Below are 18,414 nucleotides of genomic sequence, written 5' to 3' on the forward strand. Positions count from 1 at the left end.
GCAGGATTCTGAACCAACGTCACCTATCCATGTTCTCCACAGATGCTGCCTGACCCGCTGAGTTACTCCAGCACTCTGTGTCTACCCCCGTTCACATTAGTTCTATGTTATCCTACTTTTGCATCCACTACCAGGCAATTTACAGAAGCCAGCTAACCAACTGACCTGTATCTCTTTGGGATGTGGGAGGAAACAGGAGGAAACCCGCATGGTCACAGGGAGAACTTGCAAACGCCACACAGATGGCACAAGTGGTCAGGATTGAACCTGCATCGAAACATAGAAAATAGGTGCAGGAGTAGGCCATTCGGCCCTTCGAGCCTGCACCGCCATTCAATATGATCATAGCTGATCATCCAACTCAGTATCCCGTACCTGCCTTCTCTCCATACCCCCTGATCCCTTTAGCCACAAGGCCCACATCTAACTCCCTCTTAAATATAGCCAATGAACTGGCCTCAACTACCTTCTGCGGCAGAGAATTCCAGAGATTCACCGCTCTCTTGTGCTGTGAGGCAGCAACTCTACCCACTATGCCACCCACTACTGTGCCACCCACTGTGTGACTAATTGTCAAAACACAGAGTGCTGGAGCAACTCAGTGGGACAGGCAGCATCTGTGAAGAGAAGAAATGGGTGACGTTTTGGCTTCTTCAGACTGATTGGGTGGGTGTGTGAATAAGCACCATCAATCTGAAATACCTCTGACCTGAAACTTTGACTGTCCATCATTGCATCTCCATTGTGTTTATTGTCATATGGACAGCGATGGAACAATAAAACTCCTACTTGCCGCAGCTTTACAGACGAATTAATACAAATGCACGATAATATAACAAATTAATAATCAGTAACACAAACCAAGCACAGGCAAGTGGGACTAGGGTAGCTGGGACATTGTTGACCAGTGTGGGTTAGTTGGGCCGAAGGGCCTGCTTCCACACTGTAGTAATCTATGACTAGTTAACCAGCCTCTAATAGTGCAAGAGGCACAAGGAACTGCAGAGACTAGGATCTCCAGCAAAACACAGTGCTGGAGGAACTGAGCGGATTATGCAGCATCTGTGAAGGGAATGGACAGATGACATTTCGGGTCAGGGCACATGAAAGATCACTAACGTAGTTGTTGTTGAATCTCAACTCAATAATGTTGCTCAAACTTTTTTTAAATCCCTTAATTATTGCCTTTTAGGTGTTCTCGTTATTCAGCTAATGTGTTCTTCTGTAAACGAGGGTCGAGTATTTAATTGTCATGTATACTGGGAACAGAATAATGATATTCTTGCATGCTGCATATTTTACAGACACATTAATTACAATAGTGACATAAAAACATAGACAATAGGGGTGCAGGAATAGGCCATTCGGCCCTTTGAACCATTCATTATGATCATGACTGATCATCCACAATCAGTACCCCGTTCTGGCTTTTCCCCCCTATCCCTTGATTCCCTTAGCCCGAAGAGCTAAATCTAACTCTCTTTAAATGTGCAATAATGAATGCAATAAATTCTACATTATACTAAGTTACAAGACCATAATAGAGCAAAATACGTAGTGTAACACTTATACAAGGTCCATAATAGTTCAGTGTTGAGGTTAGTGTTGTGCAGTGTTCAGGAGCCTGATGGTTGCTGGGAAGAAGCTGGTCTTGAACCTGAAGTCATGATTCTCAGGCCCCTGTACCTTCTGCTTGATCAGATGTTCTTAACCTTTTTGGCACCAGTACATGCATACGTGAACAAAACACTGTATATGGTATGTACCTTTGTTAGGTTCCTAAACATGGGCTCAACAAATTGAGATGTTATTTGTGTCCCCTTCATGACCCCCGGCAAAGCCCCAAACGACCCCATAGGGGGCCACGACCCCCCAGGTTAAGAACCAGTGTTCTTGATGGTAGCAGTGAGATGAGAACGTGGTCAGGGTGGTGTTGATTTTGGCTGCCATCTTGTGGCAGGGCCCCCGGCAGATCCCTTTGATGGTGGGGATGTCCGTAAGAAAGTGATCTGATTGTAGACTTGATCTGATAGAGAAAATAAACAAGTGGAAAAGAATCTGACATGTGGATGCAACCCTAGGAGGAATTGCTCCAAACATTTACATGCACGAAAGAGTGCTCAGACACAGCACTTTATGAACTGCAGGCAACCCAGAGTACTTTCTGAAGTGTGAGAATAACATTTAATGCTGTTACATTCTCATCTCAGGAACGCAAGGGAACAACTAAAGTTGATTATCTGAAGAGAATTGAAAAGGACATTCAGAAAAAATGGGATGAAGATAAATTGTTTGAGATTGATGCTGCTGAGCCTGGCAGTGAAGAGAGTGGGTAAGCTGAAACTGATTCTATTTGACTGCTCAAGAAGCAGATGATGTGGATGAAAGGACAATATGTCAGCTTGTTAGATCTATATCATTGCTTGTCCTTCTTACAGCATGAAAGTCTTTTATCCAAGGTGTACTTTTTATTAAATCTTAATTAATGATCTTGTGATTAAATCTCAACGTTTTTATTCCAATGGTGCTTCAATAGTCTATTAAGATATGTTTTGTTATTGTGTTATGTAAATGAGGTAAATGCACATTGGTAAAAGTCAGTTTTCTCAGAAGAGCAAGAGGAAAAAAAAGGAATCCTTTGGCTGCAGTTTAGCATGTTGGTAAAAGTAGTTTATCTGGCTAAACTTGCCAACATGCTCTCCAATGTTGAGCCACTTAAGTCATTCGATGTTGCAATTTGTTCCTACTTTGTACCTGTATGTCTTTTAGACAATGTTGCAGGCTTCTTTGCCCATCATGTGAATGAATGAATGAATGAATGAATAAATAAATGAATACTTTTTTGTGACATGTGACAAGTCTCAGTAAAATTCTATGCTTGCATACTTAAGGTATGTGCAACCTATAGCAAATAGCACTTACAAAGTTACAAAGTATACAGAGTATCCACGCCACATTCCCACATTGCTCTCTACTCCCCCCCTCACGGAGGTCCCCCCCATGTCGTGTCCCCCTTTGTCCCTCCCCCCGGCAGCGACGTCCTCATTTCCACGTCCTCGTCCATCGCGCCGACCTCTCCACTATCACCGGCGGGCGGTTCCCCTCCACACACCTCCGGGGCACCGACCTAGGCCCCAGCCGCGGGCTCCACAGACCCAGGGGCCAACCGCATGGTAAGATGTTGGGGGTTAGTTACTGTAATTGTGTGTTTTTGTTGCAGCTTGCCAAAATACTTTGTCACATTCCCATATCCGTACATGAATGGACGGCTACACCTGGGACACACCTTCTCTTTGTCCAAATGTGAGGTACGGTTTATTTGCCTGGTATAAAGAAATCTTGCACGGATTTATGTAATTCTAGGTAAAATAGATGCATTTTGCAGAAATAAACACATGGCCGTTGCCTCCGAGATATACAGAATGGCAGTAACTGGGGACTAGGGAACACAAGCAGACAGGCAGTTCATTAGGCGTCGTCTGTCTATTCTGCCATTTGAGTCAGGGCCAGATAATCTTTAATGGCAGCAGTATTTTCTTTTATTAATCCCACAATCATTTACTTAATATTCAAAAATCTAGCAATTAAAAAAAATAACAGAGTGCTGGAGTAACTCAGCGGGTCTGGCAGTAACTGTGGAGAACATGGAGCAGGTGGTCACAGAGTGCTGGAGTAACTCTGTGGAGAACATGGATAGGTGATGTTTCACAGAGTGCTGGAGTAACTCAGCGGGTCAGGCAGCATCTGTGGCGAACATGGATAGGTGACGTTTCACAGAGTGCTGGAGTAACTCAGCGAGTCAGGCAGCATCTGTGGAGAACATGGATAGGTGACGTTTCACAGAGTGCTGGAGTAACTCAGCGGGTCAGGCAGCATCTGGAGAACATGGATAGGTGACGTTTCACAGAGTGCTGGTTCATTGATCTTGCCCATGAGAAGCTGGGCAGTGAATCATCTCCACCCCATTTTTAAAATGTTATATATGAATTATTTAAATCTATTGAAAAGATGGAGCATGTATTCAGATGAATTAATGTACTGACTATTTGTTTTTTCCCCACCTTCCCACATTTCCAGTTTTCAGTCGGATTTCAACGTTTAAAGGGGAAAAGGTGTCTGTTTCCGTTTGGACTGCACTGTACTGGCATGCCCATCAAGGTTGGTATTCTCACAAAGTTCAGCCATTATTGTTCAAAATCAGTTCTCATTGTGGTGTGTAGTTTGGGTAATGTTGGGTAACGTTGTGGCTAAGGGGATCAGGGGGTATGGAGAGAAGGCAGGTAAGGGATACTGAGTTGGATGATCAGCCATGATCATATTGAATGGCGGTGCAGGCACGAAGGGCCGAATGGCCTACTGCTGCACCTATGTTTCTATGTTCAGTTTCAGTCTAGTTTATTGTCACGTGTACCGAGGTACAGTGAAAAGCTTTTTGTTGCGTGCTATCCAGTCAGCGGGTAGATAATATATTACTGTATAAACACAAAGCCCCACGATGGTCCAAAACTAAGTCAGAGGGAATAAAACAGAAGATGCTGCAAATGCTCAACACGCCAGCCCGCATCTGTGGGAAGAGAAAATGGAGGTGACGTTTCTGCTGTTTTTGTTTTTGAATTCCAACAATTTTCTCATTCATTTCCAGAAGGTTCGTGTTACTACAGTTAAAAGATGACAGCTTTAAAATTGGACGCATAAATGAAGAATAAACCTCCTTCAGATTTGTCAAGTTTTTAAAAAAAATGAATTAAATTGGGGAGCGGACTGAATCTGACTCTGCTGTGAATGGTTGAGAGACCCAAGTTATTTTATGAGCGACCTTTCTCTTCGTGAATACATTTCTAGGCTTGTGCTGACAAACTGAAGAGAGAGTTGGAATTATACGGTTACCCACCACAGTTCCCAGAAGAGGAAGAGGAGGAAGAAAAGCCTTCAGAAAATCAAGAAATCATCATTATAGACAAGGCAAAGGGAAAGAAGGTAGGCGGTGTTGAACGTGTAACCTGTGCTGGCAAATGTTGAATTGTCATCTTTCACGTGTGAGCCAAATAAAAATCCTCAGTCCTGTTTGAGACACGTCTCTTCATCTGTGTACCAAGCAGCTGCTGTGTTAACAACATAACTGTGTTCCAGATCAGACCCACGCTCTTCTCCAAAGTAAAGACCATCCCAAAATGTTGTCTTCAGATAGGAGTATTTGGAATCAGACAGTCTAATCATGGAACATGAACACTAAAATGAACATGTAGGTTTACAGAGAGAAGACAGGAGATTGGGGTTGCGAGGAAAACATAGATCAGCCATGATCAAATGGCAAAGCAGACTCAATTCGCCGAATGGCCTACTTCTGCGCCGATGTCTTATGAAACCTTTCTGATCCATTGTGACTATTTACAGCAACCCACCCCCAAATAAACTCAGCGTGTTCTCAATGATGGACACAAAATGCTGGAGTAACTTAGCAGGACAGGCAGCATCTCTGGCGGGAAAGAATGGGTGACGTTTTGGGTTGAGACCCTTCTTCAGAAACCCATTCCTTCTCTCCAGAGATGCTGCCTGTCCCGCTGAGTTACTCCAGCATTTAATGTGTACCTTCGATTTTAAACCAGCATCTGCAGTTCTTTCCCACACGTGTTCTCAATGTTACTAGCTCCACTGAGACCGGCAAAAATAAACTCTTCAGAAGATTCAGTGCTTAACATTTTATGTTTTTCGATTTGCTTTTCTGTTGCTGATCATTTAATTCCTCCTGTTGCTGCTCTCTAGAGTAAAGCTGCTGCTAAAACTGGCCATGCCAAGTTCCAGTGGAATATCATGGAGTCCCTGGGCTTGTCCCATGAAGAGATTGTGCAGTTTGCAGAGGCAGAGTACTGGCTCGATTACTTCCCAGTGTTGGCTGTCCAGGATCTCAAGAGAATGGGGTTAAAGGTCTGTCTTGAATTTCTTTGTCGCAAAAATAAACGTAACTAACCATGTACGTTTGCTTCCCCCATCATTAATTACACATTTGCCTTTTTAATTCAATTCCGATGCTCCAATATATATAAATCCAAACATCAGTGATGGGAAAAGAACAGTTTCACAGATTGTAGGCAGACAAAAATGCTGGAGAAATCCAGCCGGGGTGAGGCAGCATCTATGGAGTGAAGGAATAGGTGACATTTCGGGTTGAGATCCTTCTTCAGACTGATGTGTGGGGGGTGGGGAGGGGGGGGCGTGAAGAGCAAAGGAAGAGGCGGGATTGGTGGGCGGCGGGAGAGCTGGGAAGGGGAAGGGAAAGAAGGAGAAAGCAGGGACTACCTGAAATTGGAGAAGTCAATGTTCATACCGCTGGGGTGTAAACTACCCAAGCGAAATATGAGGTGCTGCTCCTCCAATTTGCGGTGGGACTCACTCTGGCTATGGAGGAGGCCCAAGACAGAAAGTTCGGAATGGGAGGGGGAGTTGAAGTGCTGAGCCATCGGGAGATCAGGTTGGATATTGAGAACCCAGCGGGGGGTGTTGGGCGAAGGTGTTGGATGAGTCTGATCGGAGGCAGGTACGATGCAAGTGAGGATATTGGCTTCCCATGGTAGACACCAAATGCTGGAGTAACTCAGCGGGACAGGCAGCATCTCTGGAGAGATGGAATGGTGACGTCTCGGGTTGAGACCCATCTTCAGTCTGAAGAAGGGACCCGACCCGAAACGTCACCCATTCCTTCTCTCCAGAGATGCTGCCTGTGCTGGTGAGTTACTCCAGCATTTAGTGTCTATCTTGGGTTTAAACCAGCATCTGCAGTTCCTTCCTACACATTTGACTTCCAGTGGCTTGGGTTGATAAAGGTTGGCCTATGGTCACATGGTGGTTTGTTTGGTGTTGTCTGGACGCTTGGTGTTGGTGTTGACCGGATGTTTGGTGTTGACTGGATGCTTGGTGGTTTGGTGTTGACCAGACGCTTGGTGGTTTGGTGTTGACCAGACGCTTGGTGGTTTGGTGTTGACCAGACGCTTGGTGGTTTGGTGTTGACCAGACGCTTGGTGGTTTGGTGTTGACCGGATGTTTGGTGTTGACTGGATGCTTGGTGGTTTGGTGTTGACCAGACGCTTGGTGGTTTGGTGTTGACCAGACGCTTGGTGGTTTGGTGTTGACCAGACGCTTGGTGGTTTGGTGTTGACCAGACGCTTGGTGGTTTGGTGTTGACCAGACGCTTGGTGGTTTGGTGTTGACCAGACGCTTGGTGGTTTGGTGTTGACCAGACGCTTGGTGGTTTGGTGTTGACTGGATGCTTGGTGGTTTGGTGTTGACCGGACGCTTGGTGGTTTGGTGTTGACCGGACGCTTGGTGGTTTGGTGTTGACCAGACGCTTGGTGGTTTGGTGTTGACCAGACGCTTGGTGGTTTGGTGTTGACCAGACGCTTGGTGGTTTGGTGTTGACTGGACGCTTGGTGGTTTGGTGTTGACTGGACGCTTGGTGGTTTGGTGTTGACTGGATGCTTGGTGGTTTGGTGTTGACTGGATGCTTGGTGGTTTGGTGTTGACCAGACGCTTGGTGGTTTGGTGTTGACTGGACGCTTGGTGGTTTGGTGTTGACCAGACGCTTGGTGGTTTGGTGTTGACTGGATGCTTGGTGGTTTGGTGTTGACTGGATGCTTGGTGGTTTGGTGTTGACCGGATGCTTGGTGGTTTGGTGTTGACCAGACGCTTGGTGGTTTGGTGTTGACCGGATGCTTGGTGGTTTGGTGTTGACCAGACGCTTGGTGGTTTGGTGTTGACCGGATGCTTGGTGTTGGGCGTGCTTGGTGTTGACCAGATGTTTGGTGTTGGGCGTGCAGGAGTTCAGAGTTTCCAGCTCGCGTTCAGTGGACAAATGGAGCTTTTACTCAAATTAATGTTACAACTTGACAATGTTTCATTCTATCAAGTTTGTTGATTTGACTTCAGTGGCGAGGAATTTAATGATACATGTTGTGAACTGTCACAGGTGGATTGGCGGCGTTCCTTCATCACCACCGACGTCAACCCTTTTTATGATTCATTTGTCAAGTGGCAATTTGTCATTTTAAAAGAAAGGAGCAAGATCAAGTTTGGCAAAAGGTATGGCTTTCCCAGTTGGTGCCGATAAAACCTATGCTCACCGATTGTCCATTTATTACATTTCCCGTCTCCTCTTCTTCTTTCGTGTTCATTAGCTATGTGTCAGATGTTCGGCCAGGGTCTTGCTCAGGGGACAGCCTTCTCGCTTGCCACCGCTAGATCTTCCAGGCAGCATTGTTCACTAAGAAGTGGGCATCTTAGTCGGTGTGGCATGGATTGTACAGATGTTAGTCGGTGTGGTGTGGATTGTACAGATGTTCCCCATTCACATTCTGTGTCTGCAGCATCTGCATTGCCCCGTTTGCTCGTGTAGGTCTTGCATCGGCCCATCCCGGTACAAAGCCTATTATTGAGGGACTTCCAGTCATGAACCCTTCATTGCCTCCTCATAGAAACATAGAAGCATAGAAAATAGGTGCAGGAGTAGGCCATTCGGCCCTTCGAGCCTGCACCGCCATTCAATATGATCATGGCTGATCATCCAACTCAGTATCCCGTACCTGCCTTCTCTCCATACCCCCTGATCCCTTTAGCCACAAGGGCCACATCTAACTCCCTCTTAAATATAGCCAATGAACTGTGGCCTCAACTACCTTCTGTGGCAGAGAATTCCACAGATTCACCACTCTCTGTGTGAAAATTTTTTTTTCCTCATCTCGGTCCTAAAAGATTTCCCCCTTATCCTTAAACTGTGACCTCTTGTTCTGGACATCGGGAACAATCTTCCTGCATCTAGCCTGTCCAACCCCTTAAGAATTTTGTAAGCTTCTATAAGATCCCCCCTCAATCTTCTAAATTCTAGCGGGTACAAGCCGAGTCTATCCAGTCTTTCTTCATATGAAAGTCCTGACATCCCAGAAATCAGTCTGGTGAACTAAGATTCCTTGTCTTGTCTGGTCTTGTCAGTAACTATGGTTACGTGATTCACCAGGATGATCTCTTCCTGAACTGTTGTCAACACCCCATCAATTGGAACCCATTTCATCCACAGTAACCTTGTGCCAGGCAGAGGACAAATAAGACCGGTCCACCACCAATGCTCATGCAACTTTAGTTCCACAGCCTTGTCGTTTTGTCCGTTCAACACACGTCACGACCTTCACACCTGGGGCCGACAAATCTGGAAATTCGTTCCAGCATTTTCATTTGTCTTTTTTTACCTTGCTCACCTTCATTGGTTGTTTCTTTTGATTTGATCATGAATTTCCCAATAATTTATTCCCTGTCTGCCTCATTTTTACAGCAACTGTCCCATATTGGACTTAATCAATGGAGATCTCATTTGTAAATTCTTGCTTCTGATGAGGTCGTGGACATGAAATTGACTACAATATCACATCTCCTTGTTTTTTTACAGCCTAACCTTCACTATTTTCATAAGATGATCTACTTATCCAAATATAATTTGGAAAGATTCCCTGGTCAAAAGCGAGCTGTGTATCCTACATGTGTGTTTAATTTCCATAATCATTCATTACACTTCTTCACAGTAGTTCATCATCTTCCTCTCCAGTCCGATCTTTTGTTTCCTAATTCTACTTGTAAAGTCTTCACTGCTACGTACCTCTCATGTTATCTCTCATCATTAAAATAATATTATTCTTAATTGCCAAAGCTAATCCTCTCTCCATCATTTTCCTTATCTCGTGTGTAGACTTCATTATCTGCAATGCCATTCTGACCAGGCAGCTTTCCGTAATGGCTGTATTCAATTTGAAACTACAATTCTTTTACTTGTACCTTTCACAACAATTGTTTTGAGAAGTATGTAGTTTGACTACACGACCTAACTGGTCTTGCCTTAAAGTGTTAATAACATTTCATGTCTATCTCTCCTTGTTGAATTGTTTCAAATCTTTTTTATTTCCCTTTTGATGGTCGTGTCTGAATTACATCTTCTGATCTGTTGACGATAACAATAGGTGCAGGAGTAGGCCATTCAGCCCTTCGAGCCAGCACCACCATTCAATGTGATCATGGCTGATAATCCCCAATCACTACCCTGTTCCTGCCTTCTCCCCATATCCCTTTACTCCTCTATCTTTAAGAGATCCATCTAACTCCCTCTTGAAAGCCTCCAGGGAATTGGCCTCCACTGCCTTCTGAGGCAGAGAATTCCATAGATTCACAACTCTCTGGGAGAAAAAGTTTTTCTTCATCTCCGTTCTAAATGGCCTACCCCTTATTCTTAGAGTTGCAAGAAACTATGAAGCAAACTCCAAGCAAACTACGAACCAAACTCCTATTTATTGACCCTTTCACCCGTCACCCGCACCCATTCCTTCTATCCAGAGATGTTTCCTGTCCCACTGAGTTACTGCAGCTTTTTGTGTCTATCTTCTGTTTATTGGGTATTGCTGCTTCATCTCTTGAGTCTCTGGTAGCAGGTTAGCATTGTGATACTGTATCAAATGCTGCCATTCCACGAGGCCATCAGTATTAAATATGACCCAGGGTCCCGAACCGAATCGTCACCTATCCATGTTCTCCACAGATGCTGCCTGACCCGCTGAGTTACTCCAGCACTCTGTGAAACGTCACCTATCCATGTTCTCCACAGATGCTGCCTGACCCGCTGAGTTACTCCAGCACTCTGTGAAACGTCACCTATCCATGTTCTCCACAGATGCTGCCTGACCCGCTCAGTTATGGTGCAGCAACATCTATGGAGCTAAGGAAATAGGCAACGTTTCGGGCCGAAATCCTTCTGGAAATAGGCAACGTTTCGGGCCGAAACCCTTACGGGTTTCGGCCCGAAACGTTGCCTATTTCCTTAGCTCCATAGATGCTGCCTGACCTGCTGAGTTACTCCAGCACTCTGTGAAACGTCACCTATCCATGTTCTAGATGCTGCCTGACCCGCTGAGTTACTCCAGCACTCTGTGTCTTTTTCAGTTTTATTCTTCTCCCTATTGTATCGTGCTTTTGACACGTTGGTGAAAAACATTGTGGGGCAAATAGCTGTGAAATCCTTCCCTTCATTGGTGCGATGTTGTGAATGGAAAATGATTCTGATGCCGTCTTTTTCAGATACACTATTTATTCTCCGAAGGATGGTCAGCCCTGCATGGATCACGACCGACAGACTGGAGAGGTAAGATGTGGCTGAGCAGCGCTAACGGCCGGCAACGCACAAAGATGCAGCTTGTGTGTAGCGCACCAGTGGTCTTGTCTACAGGACCACAATCTGGATCTTAATCAGGTTTCCTCCAATCATAAACTTTCAATGGAAACAATGAAATAGCTGTTATCTGATTAATTTTTATTTGTTAAACTGCGAGTCAACAAGTTTACACTGATAATGTTTACACTGATCAAAAGAGCTCAGCAGCGGCTCCACCCTCTCCGGAGACTAAGGAAAGCAGGTCTCCCTACCGTTCACCTAAGGACCATCTACAGGGGCACCGTCGAGAGTATATTGGCCTACGGCATCACTTCCTGGTTTGGGAGCTGCAAGGCTTATGAACAAAACCAACAACAGGATAGTGAAGACAGCCAGTAGGATCATTGGTGCCCCACTCCCTTTCCTGTTGGAGATCTATCAGAAGTGGAGCATCAGCAGAGCCATCTCCATTATCAAGGACCCCTATCATCCATCACACCACATCTTCTCCATTCTGCCAGCTGGGAAGAGGTCCAGGAGCATCAGCTGCAGAACCAGCAGGATGCTCCACAGCTTCTTCCCACAGGCAATAAGTCTGGTTAATGGACTGTGTGCCCTCCCCATATATCATACACCAACACATCTAACCTCGCCCATACGTTGACAGCTAGGCACTTGTCAAAGCAAAGCCACTGTTCGGTCTGAATGTCTGTTTTTATTTCAATTTTTAGGTCTATTTTAGATATGGTCATTTTATTTTTTAAAGCTAAATGTATTTATTCTGTTTTTATTAACCGCACTGATGGGAACTGATTGAGAAACAATTTTTTTGTTTCATCTGTGTATGTAAATACTCAGTTAAAATGACATGAAAGTAAATACTGAATACTTATATACTTCACAGCTTCAGGGCTGGGAAAACAAGATCTCTGATACAAATGCCAAATATGTATTTAAACCATGAAATAAGTTATTTTAAATGATTATTGGCTGTTTGTCCTTTAGAATTGCTGGCCGTGATTCAGTGTGTGAAGGGGTCAGAATGACTCTAGAGCTGGCCAGAGTCACAAAGTTGTCCTTCAACAATAATCAATCATTGAATATTGCCTCTCACCACACCAAGCTACTCTCCAACTCTCTCCCTCCTTCCTCTCCCCTCCCCAGCTCTCCCACAGCCCACTGTCTCCCTCCTTCCCCTCCCCTCCCCAGCTCTCCCACAGCCCACTGTCTCCGCCACTTCCTTTCTTTTTCCCGCCCCCCCACTCCCCCACCCGACATCAGTCTGAAGAGGGGTCTCGACCCGAAACGTCGCCTATTCCTTCACTCCATAGATGCTGTCTCACCCGCTGAGTTTCTCCAGATTTATTTTGTCTAACTTCAACTTTAAAACACTCGTCTTGTCACAATACAAGTCCAGAACATCTCACCGCCACTCGAAATGTCAGAGAATGCTTCATAAAAACAGTTCCTTCGTTAAATTCCCATCTGCATTATAAAACCTTGCCATTCCTTGCAGCTGGAAGTGAATGTTGATGATTCTATAACCAGTCTTGGAATATATATTGGCCAGTTTATTACTTGTGTGGCTGAGGCTCCTTCATCTGCTTCACTACAATTGCTTTGGTGGAGAATTGTGTCATCAATCATGAACCTTCCATTATCCTCTTGAAAATCCTGTTAGTTTAGTTTAGATACAGTGCAGAAACACAGGCCCTTCAGCCCACCGAGCGATCCCCACACATTAACACTACCCTACACATACTATGGACAATGGACACTTACACCAAACCTGTACGTCTTTGGAGTGTGGGAGGAAACCGAAGATCTCGGTGAAAACCCACACGGTCACGGGGAGAACGTACAAGCTCCGTACAGACAGCGCCCGCGGTCAGGATCGTACCCGGGTCTCCGGCGCTGCAAGCGCTGGACGGCAGCAACTCTACCGCTGTGCCACCATGCCTCCATAGTGTTAGCTCTGAACTATGAATGGGTGTTGCAATGCAGACGTTTGATATGATGTGTGTATATCTCCTACCCGTTATTACAAGGAGACAACCACTTGGATAGCATGGTGGCACAGCTGGTAGAATTGCAGCCTCACTGCACCAGAGACCCAGGTTCCATCCTGACCAGCAGTGTAGTCTGTGTGGAGTTTGCACGTTCTCCTTGTGACCTCGTGGGTTTCATCTGAGTTCTGTGGTTGCCTCGGAAATCCCAAAGACATGCTGATTCTTAGATGAACTGGCGGCCTCTGCAGATTGCCCCGACTGGGATAACAGATAGGCCTTGGATTATTATAGTCGTGTGTACCGAGGTACAGCGGAAACCTTTACTCTGCATACTATCCAAACAGATCACAAAATACTATACATACACACAGTCACATCAGGCTCGAGTACACGAGGTGGAGCAAAGGGGAAAATATAGTGTACAGAGTCTAGCTCTCAGCATTCATAGAAACATAGAAACATAGACATAGAAATTAGGTGCAGGAGTAGGCCATTCGACCCTTCGAGCCTTCGAGCCATTCAATATGATCATGGCTGATCATCCAACTCAGTATCCTGTACCTGCCTTCTCTCCATAGCCTCTGATCCCCTTAGCCACAAGGGCCACATCTAACTCCCTCTTAAATATAGCCAATGAACTGGCCTCGACTACCGTCTGCGGCAGAGAGTTCCAGAGATTCACCACTCTCTGTGTGAAAAAAGTTCTTCTCATCTCGGTTTTAAAGGATTTCCCCCTTATCCTTAAGCTGTGACCCCTTGTCCTGGACTTCCCCAACATCGGGAGCAATCTTCCTGCATCTAGCCTGTCCAACCCCTTAAGAATTTTGTAAGTTTCTATAAGATCCCCTCTCAATCTCCTAAATTCTAGAGAGTATAAACCAAGTCTATCCAGTCTTTCTTCATAAGACAGTCCTGACATCCCAGGAATCAGTCTGGTGAACCTTCTCTGCACTCTGCACATATTCCATAGACAAAGTCCAATATCTGTAATGGGGTCCAGGTGAACTAGTATGAATGGATGATCACTAGTCGGTGTAGACTTGAAGAAAAGGGCCTGTTTCCGTTGAGTATCACCGGAGTCTATTTCTAATGCGTGTATTGTGTGATTTTATTGTAGGGTGTGGGACCGCAGGAATATACGTTAATCAAGATGAAGATCCTTCAGCCGTACCCACCAAAACTAAGGTAGAGTCTCCACTGGTGTGTCTGCCATTGTTCATAAAGCACAGGGGCAGAATTAGACCATTCGGCCCATCAAATCTATTCTGCCCTTCAATCATGGCTGGTCTATCTTTCCCTCTCAACACCAATCCTCCTGCCTTCTCCCCATAACCTTTATGAATTCCACAGATTCACCACCTTCTGGCTAAAGAGATTCCTCTTGATCTCCTTTCTAAAGGTATGTCTATTAATTCTGAGCTGTGACCTCTGGTTCCCCACTAGTGGAAACATCCTCTCGACATCTACTCAATCCAGGCCTTACACTATTCTGTAAGTTTCAATGAGGTCCCCCCCCCCCTCATGCGTTTAAACTCCAGTGAGTGAATCTGACACTCTTTCTCAGAAAGCAAATGACTGCTACCAGCACACTTCAGTAGGTTGTGACAGTCTTCATTTGCATGCTATGGCCAAGAATTAAAAAAAGATGTATTCTTCCTGAAAATGATTCTTTGTTGAACTCACTTCCTCCATGGTGGGCTTACAGTGTTAAATCATGCCTCTAGTATTGAATACATTCATGAACCACTAAAGAAGCATTGGATGTCACAGTGGATACAATACAATAGTGTATGAAGGAACTGCAGATGCCGGTTTAAACCGTAGATAGACATAAAAAGCTGGAGTAACTCAGCGGGACAGGCAGCATCTCTGGAGAGAAGGAATGGGTGACATTTCTTCAGACTGGAGAAGGGTCTCGACCCAAAATGTCACCCATTCCTACTCTCCAGAGATGCAGCCTGTCCCGCTGAGTTACTCCAGTTATTTGTGCCTCTCAGTGGTTTTTATTGCCTTTGCATTAAATGAATTAAGAAGCTGACGCTGTAGACAAGAGAATAGAACGTTAAGTTCAGCTTTATATGTGGCAACAAATATACTCATTGTGATCCACCTGAGGTAATCATAGAAACATAGAAAATAGGTGCAGGAGTAGGCCATTCGGCCCTTCGAGCCTGCACCGCCATTCAAAATGATCATGGCTGATCATCCAACTTAGTATCCCGTACCTGCCTTCTCTAATCAGTCTGCCTTTCTATTTTTCAGTGGCCTTAAAGGTCGAAACATCTTCCTGGTGGCAGCTACTCTGAGGCCGGAGACCATGTTTGGACAAACGAATTGTTGGCTTCGGCCCGACATGAAGTATATTGCCTTTGAAGTAGTGAACGGAGACATATTCATCAGTACTCAGAGGGCAGCAAAGAATATGTCTTTCCAGGGATTCACCAGGGAGAACGGGACGGTGCCTTTGGTGGTGGAGCTCATTGGAAAGGTAAATGCAGACTCAGACAATAGGTGCAGGAGTAGGCCATTTGGCCCTTCGAGCCAGCACCGCCATTCAATGTGATCATGGCTGATCATCCACAATCAGTACCCTGTTCCTGCCTCCTCCCCATACCCCCTGACTCCGCTATCTTCAAGAGCTCTGTCTAACTCTCTCTTGAAAGCATCTTCCCAATCAAATGTCACCCCTGGATGCTCTTGGACATTAAATCGTGGATTGAATCCGGGATTGATCCTGACTGCGGGTGCTGTCTGTGTGGAGTGTGCACGTTCTCCCTTAGACGGCCTGAGTTTTCTCCGGGAGCTCCGGTTTCCTCCCACACTCCAAAGGACATGCAAGTTTGTAGATTAATTGGCTGCTGTAAATTGTCCCTAGTGTGTAGGATAAAACTAGCGTGTGGGTGATTCACTGGTTGCCGTGGACTGTGTCCTGTTTAGCTGGTTAATGTTTAGCGTGGACTTGATGGGCCGAAGGGCCTGTTTCCAGGCTGTATCCCTCTCTATAATTGTTTAAGCTATAAAATGATTTTTAAATTTCTCTGCAGGACATCCTTGGTGTGTCACTGAGAGCCCCCTTGACATCCTACAATGTCATCTATGCTCTCCCGATGCTCACCATCAAAGAAGATAAAGGTACTCCATGTTTCTATACCTGCAGCTCGTTTACCAAACAGCTTCATGTTTTGGACTTAGTTCAACTTTAAAGAACAGGTCCATTGAAAGATGTTGCATTTTTTCAGGCGATATTTTTTTTTCCCTCACTAGGGTCGGGCATAGTCACCAGCGTGCCCTCTGATGCCCCCGATGACATTGCTGCTCTCAGAGACCTGAAGAATAAGAAGGTACTTTTATTATTGACCAAGCCATCCTTCATTGCTGAAGACTCTAACTCCTTGTTTAAGAAGGAACTGCAGATGCTGGAAAATCGAAGGTAGACAAAAATGCTGGAGAAACTCAGTGGGTGCAGCAGCATCTATGGAGCGAATGAAATAGGCAACGTTTCGGGCCGAAACCCTGAAGGAAATAGGCAATGTTTCGGGCCGAAACCCGAAAGGGTTTCGGGCCGAAACGTTACCTATTTCCTTCGCTCCATAGATGCTGCTGCACCCGCTGAGTTTCTCCAGCATTTTTGTGGACTCTTAACTCCTTGTTTGATCGCGGTTCCAGTGAAACTGTATCACCTCGGTACATGTGGCATGATACACATGCAAACCTTCCAAAGGACACAAGATTTTAAGTGAATATTTAGTGTCATCTTACGGCCAATTTTCAGGATGTTGAGATTTGTTGCAATTCAGTGTCGAGTACTTGTGCATCGTTAGTTTATAGTTTATTGTCACGTGTACCGAGGTACAGTGAAAAGCTTCTGTTGCACTTTTGCCTGCAGTTGGCCTCTATATTTACATTTGATTTCACTGCCATTTGAAGTCATTCTCAAGTGGGTATTAGACAATAGACAATAGGTGCAGGAGTAGGCCATTCGGCCCTTCGAGCCAGCACCGCCATTCAATGTTATCATGGCTATCATCCGCAATCAGTACCCCGTTCCTGCCTTCTCCCCATATCCCCTGACTCCGCTATTTTTAAGAGCCCTATCTAGCTCTCTCTTGAAACCATCCAGAGAACCTGCCTCCACCGCCCTCTGAGGCAGAGAATTCCACACACTCACCACTCACTGTGAGAAAAAGTGTTTCCTCGTCTCCATTCTAAATGGCTTACTCCTTATTCTTAAACTGTGGCCCCCCCTGGTTCTCAATATCGGGACATGTTTCCTGCCTCTAAATATCGTGGAACATGTTTCCAGGAGGGCCTGATTTTTAAGGGGTGTATCCGACTGAAGATTTTTATTTTTTTGGGATTTCCCCTTAATAATCTGTAGTTTATTACATAATCACCGCGCCATCGCTCTTCATGCACGTCGCACGAAGCGCGCGAGGTCACGGGAGAACCTTATTTATTGAATTGGATTTAGAAGTTCACGAATTATAAATCACCACATGGGGGGGGGGGGGGGGGGGGCATCAGGAATTTTAGAGGTGATAGATGGGGCATGGCCAAAAAAACCACTGCTGCTATGTGTTTGTTTTCATTAAGATCCCCCCTCATCCATCTAAACTCCAGAGTGTACAAGCCCAGCTGCCCCATTCTCTCAGCATATGACAGTCCCGCCATCCCGGGAATTAACCTTGTAAAGCTACGCTGCACTCCCTCAATAGCAAGAATGTCCTTCCTTAAATTAGAGGACCAAAACTACATACAATACTCCAGATGTGTGGTCTCACTAGGGCTCTGTACAACTGCAGAAGGACCTCTTTGCTCCTATATTCGATTCCTCTTGCTATAAAGGCCAACATGAAATATGATTATTGCGTCCAAAATTGCTTTTGTCCTATTGACAGGCTTGGTCTCAACACTGAGCTGCTGTTGAGTCTTCACGAGGTTGGGGATTTTGGACACAGCCCGTCACGGGGAAATGAGAGTTCAGCACTGAGGCTGATCCCATGCTGTCATACAGCACGGAAACAGGCCCTTCGGCCCGACTCGCACATGCTGACCAATGTGCCCCTTCAAAACTAGTCCCATTTCCCCTCATTTGGTCCATATCCATCTAAATCTTTTCCCATCTGTGCACCTGTCCACATATCTGTTAAATATTACGATATTTTAAACGTGGTCTTTAGTAATCAGTGTCACGTTAATAGCAGAAAGCTTTCTCGACCATTATCACCA

At 45.3% G+C, this 18,414-nt stretch overlaps 1 protein-coding gene across 1 annotated transcript in view; it reads left to right on the forward strand.

The window, feature by feature from the left end:
• Positions 1 to 18,414, forward strand: part of lars1b (leucyl-tRNA synthetase 1b) — a 54,656-nt gene that overhangs the window by 1,033 nt on the left and 35,209 nt on the right. The window contains exons 2-12 of the mRNA XM_055643345.1: positions 2,211 to 2,332; positions 3,221 to 3,308; positions 4,078 to 4,158; positions 4,843 to 4,977; positions 5,764 to 5,925; positions 7,961 to 8,073; positions 11,104 to 11,167; positions 14,303 to 14,370; positions 15,448 to 15,673; positions 16,230 to 16,317; positions 16,450 to 16,526. Coding sequence (XP_055499320.1) covers positions 2,211 to 2,332; positions 3,221 to 3,308; positions 4,078 to 4,158; positions 4,843 to 4,977; positions 5,764 to 5,925; positions 7,961 to 8,073; positions 11,104 to 11,167; positions 14,303 to 14,370; positions 15,448 to 15,673; positions 16,230 to 16,317; positions 16,450 to 16,526 — 1,224 coding nt within the window. The remainder of the gene's footprint in view (positions 1 to 2,210; positions 2,333 to 3,220; positions 3,309 to 4,077; positions 4,159 to 4,842; positions 4,978 to 5,763; positions 5,926 to 7,960; positions 8,074 to 11,103; positions 11,168 to 14,302; positions 14,371 to 15,447; positions 15,674 to 16,229; positions 16,318 to 16,449; positions 16,527 to 18,414) is intronic.

Source organism: Leucoraja erinacea, chromosome 11 (assembly GCF_028641065.1).
Source record: "Leucoraja erinacea ecotype New England chromosome 11, Leri_hhj_1, whole genome shotgun sequence".
Taxonomy (NCBI): domain Eukaryota; kingdom Metazoa; phylum Chordata; class Chondrichthyes; order Rajiformes; family Rajidae; genus Leucoraja; species Leucoraja erinaceus.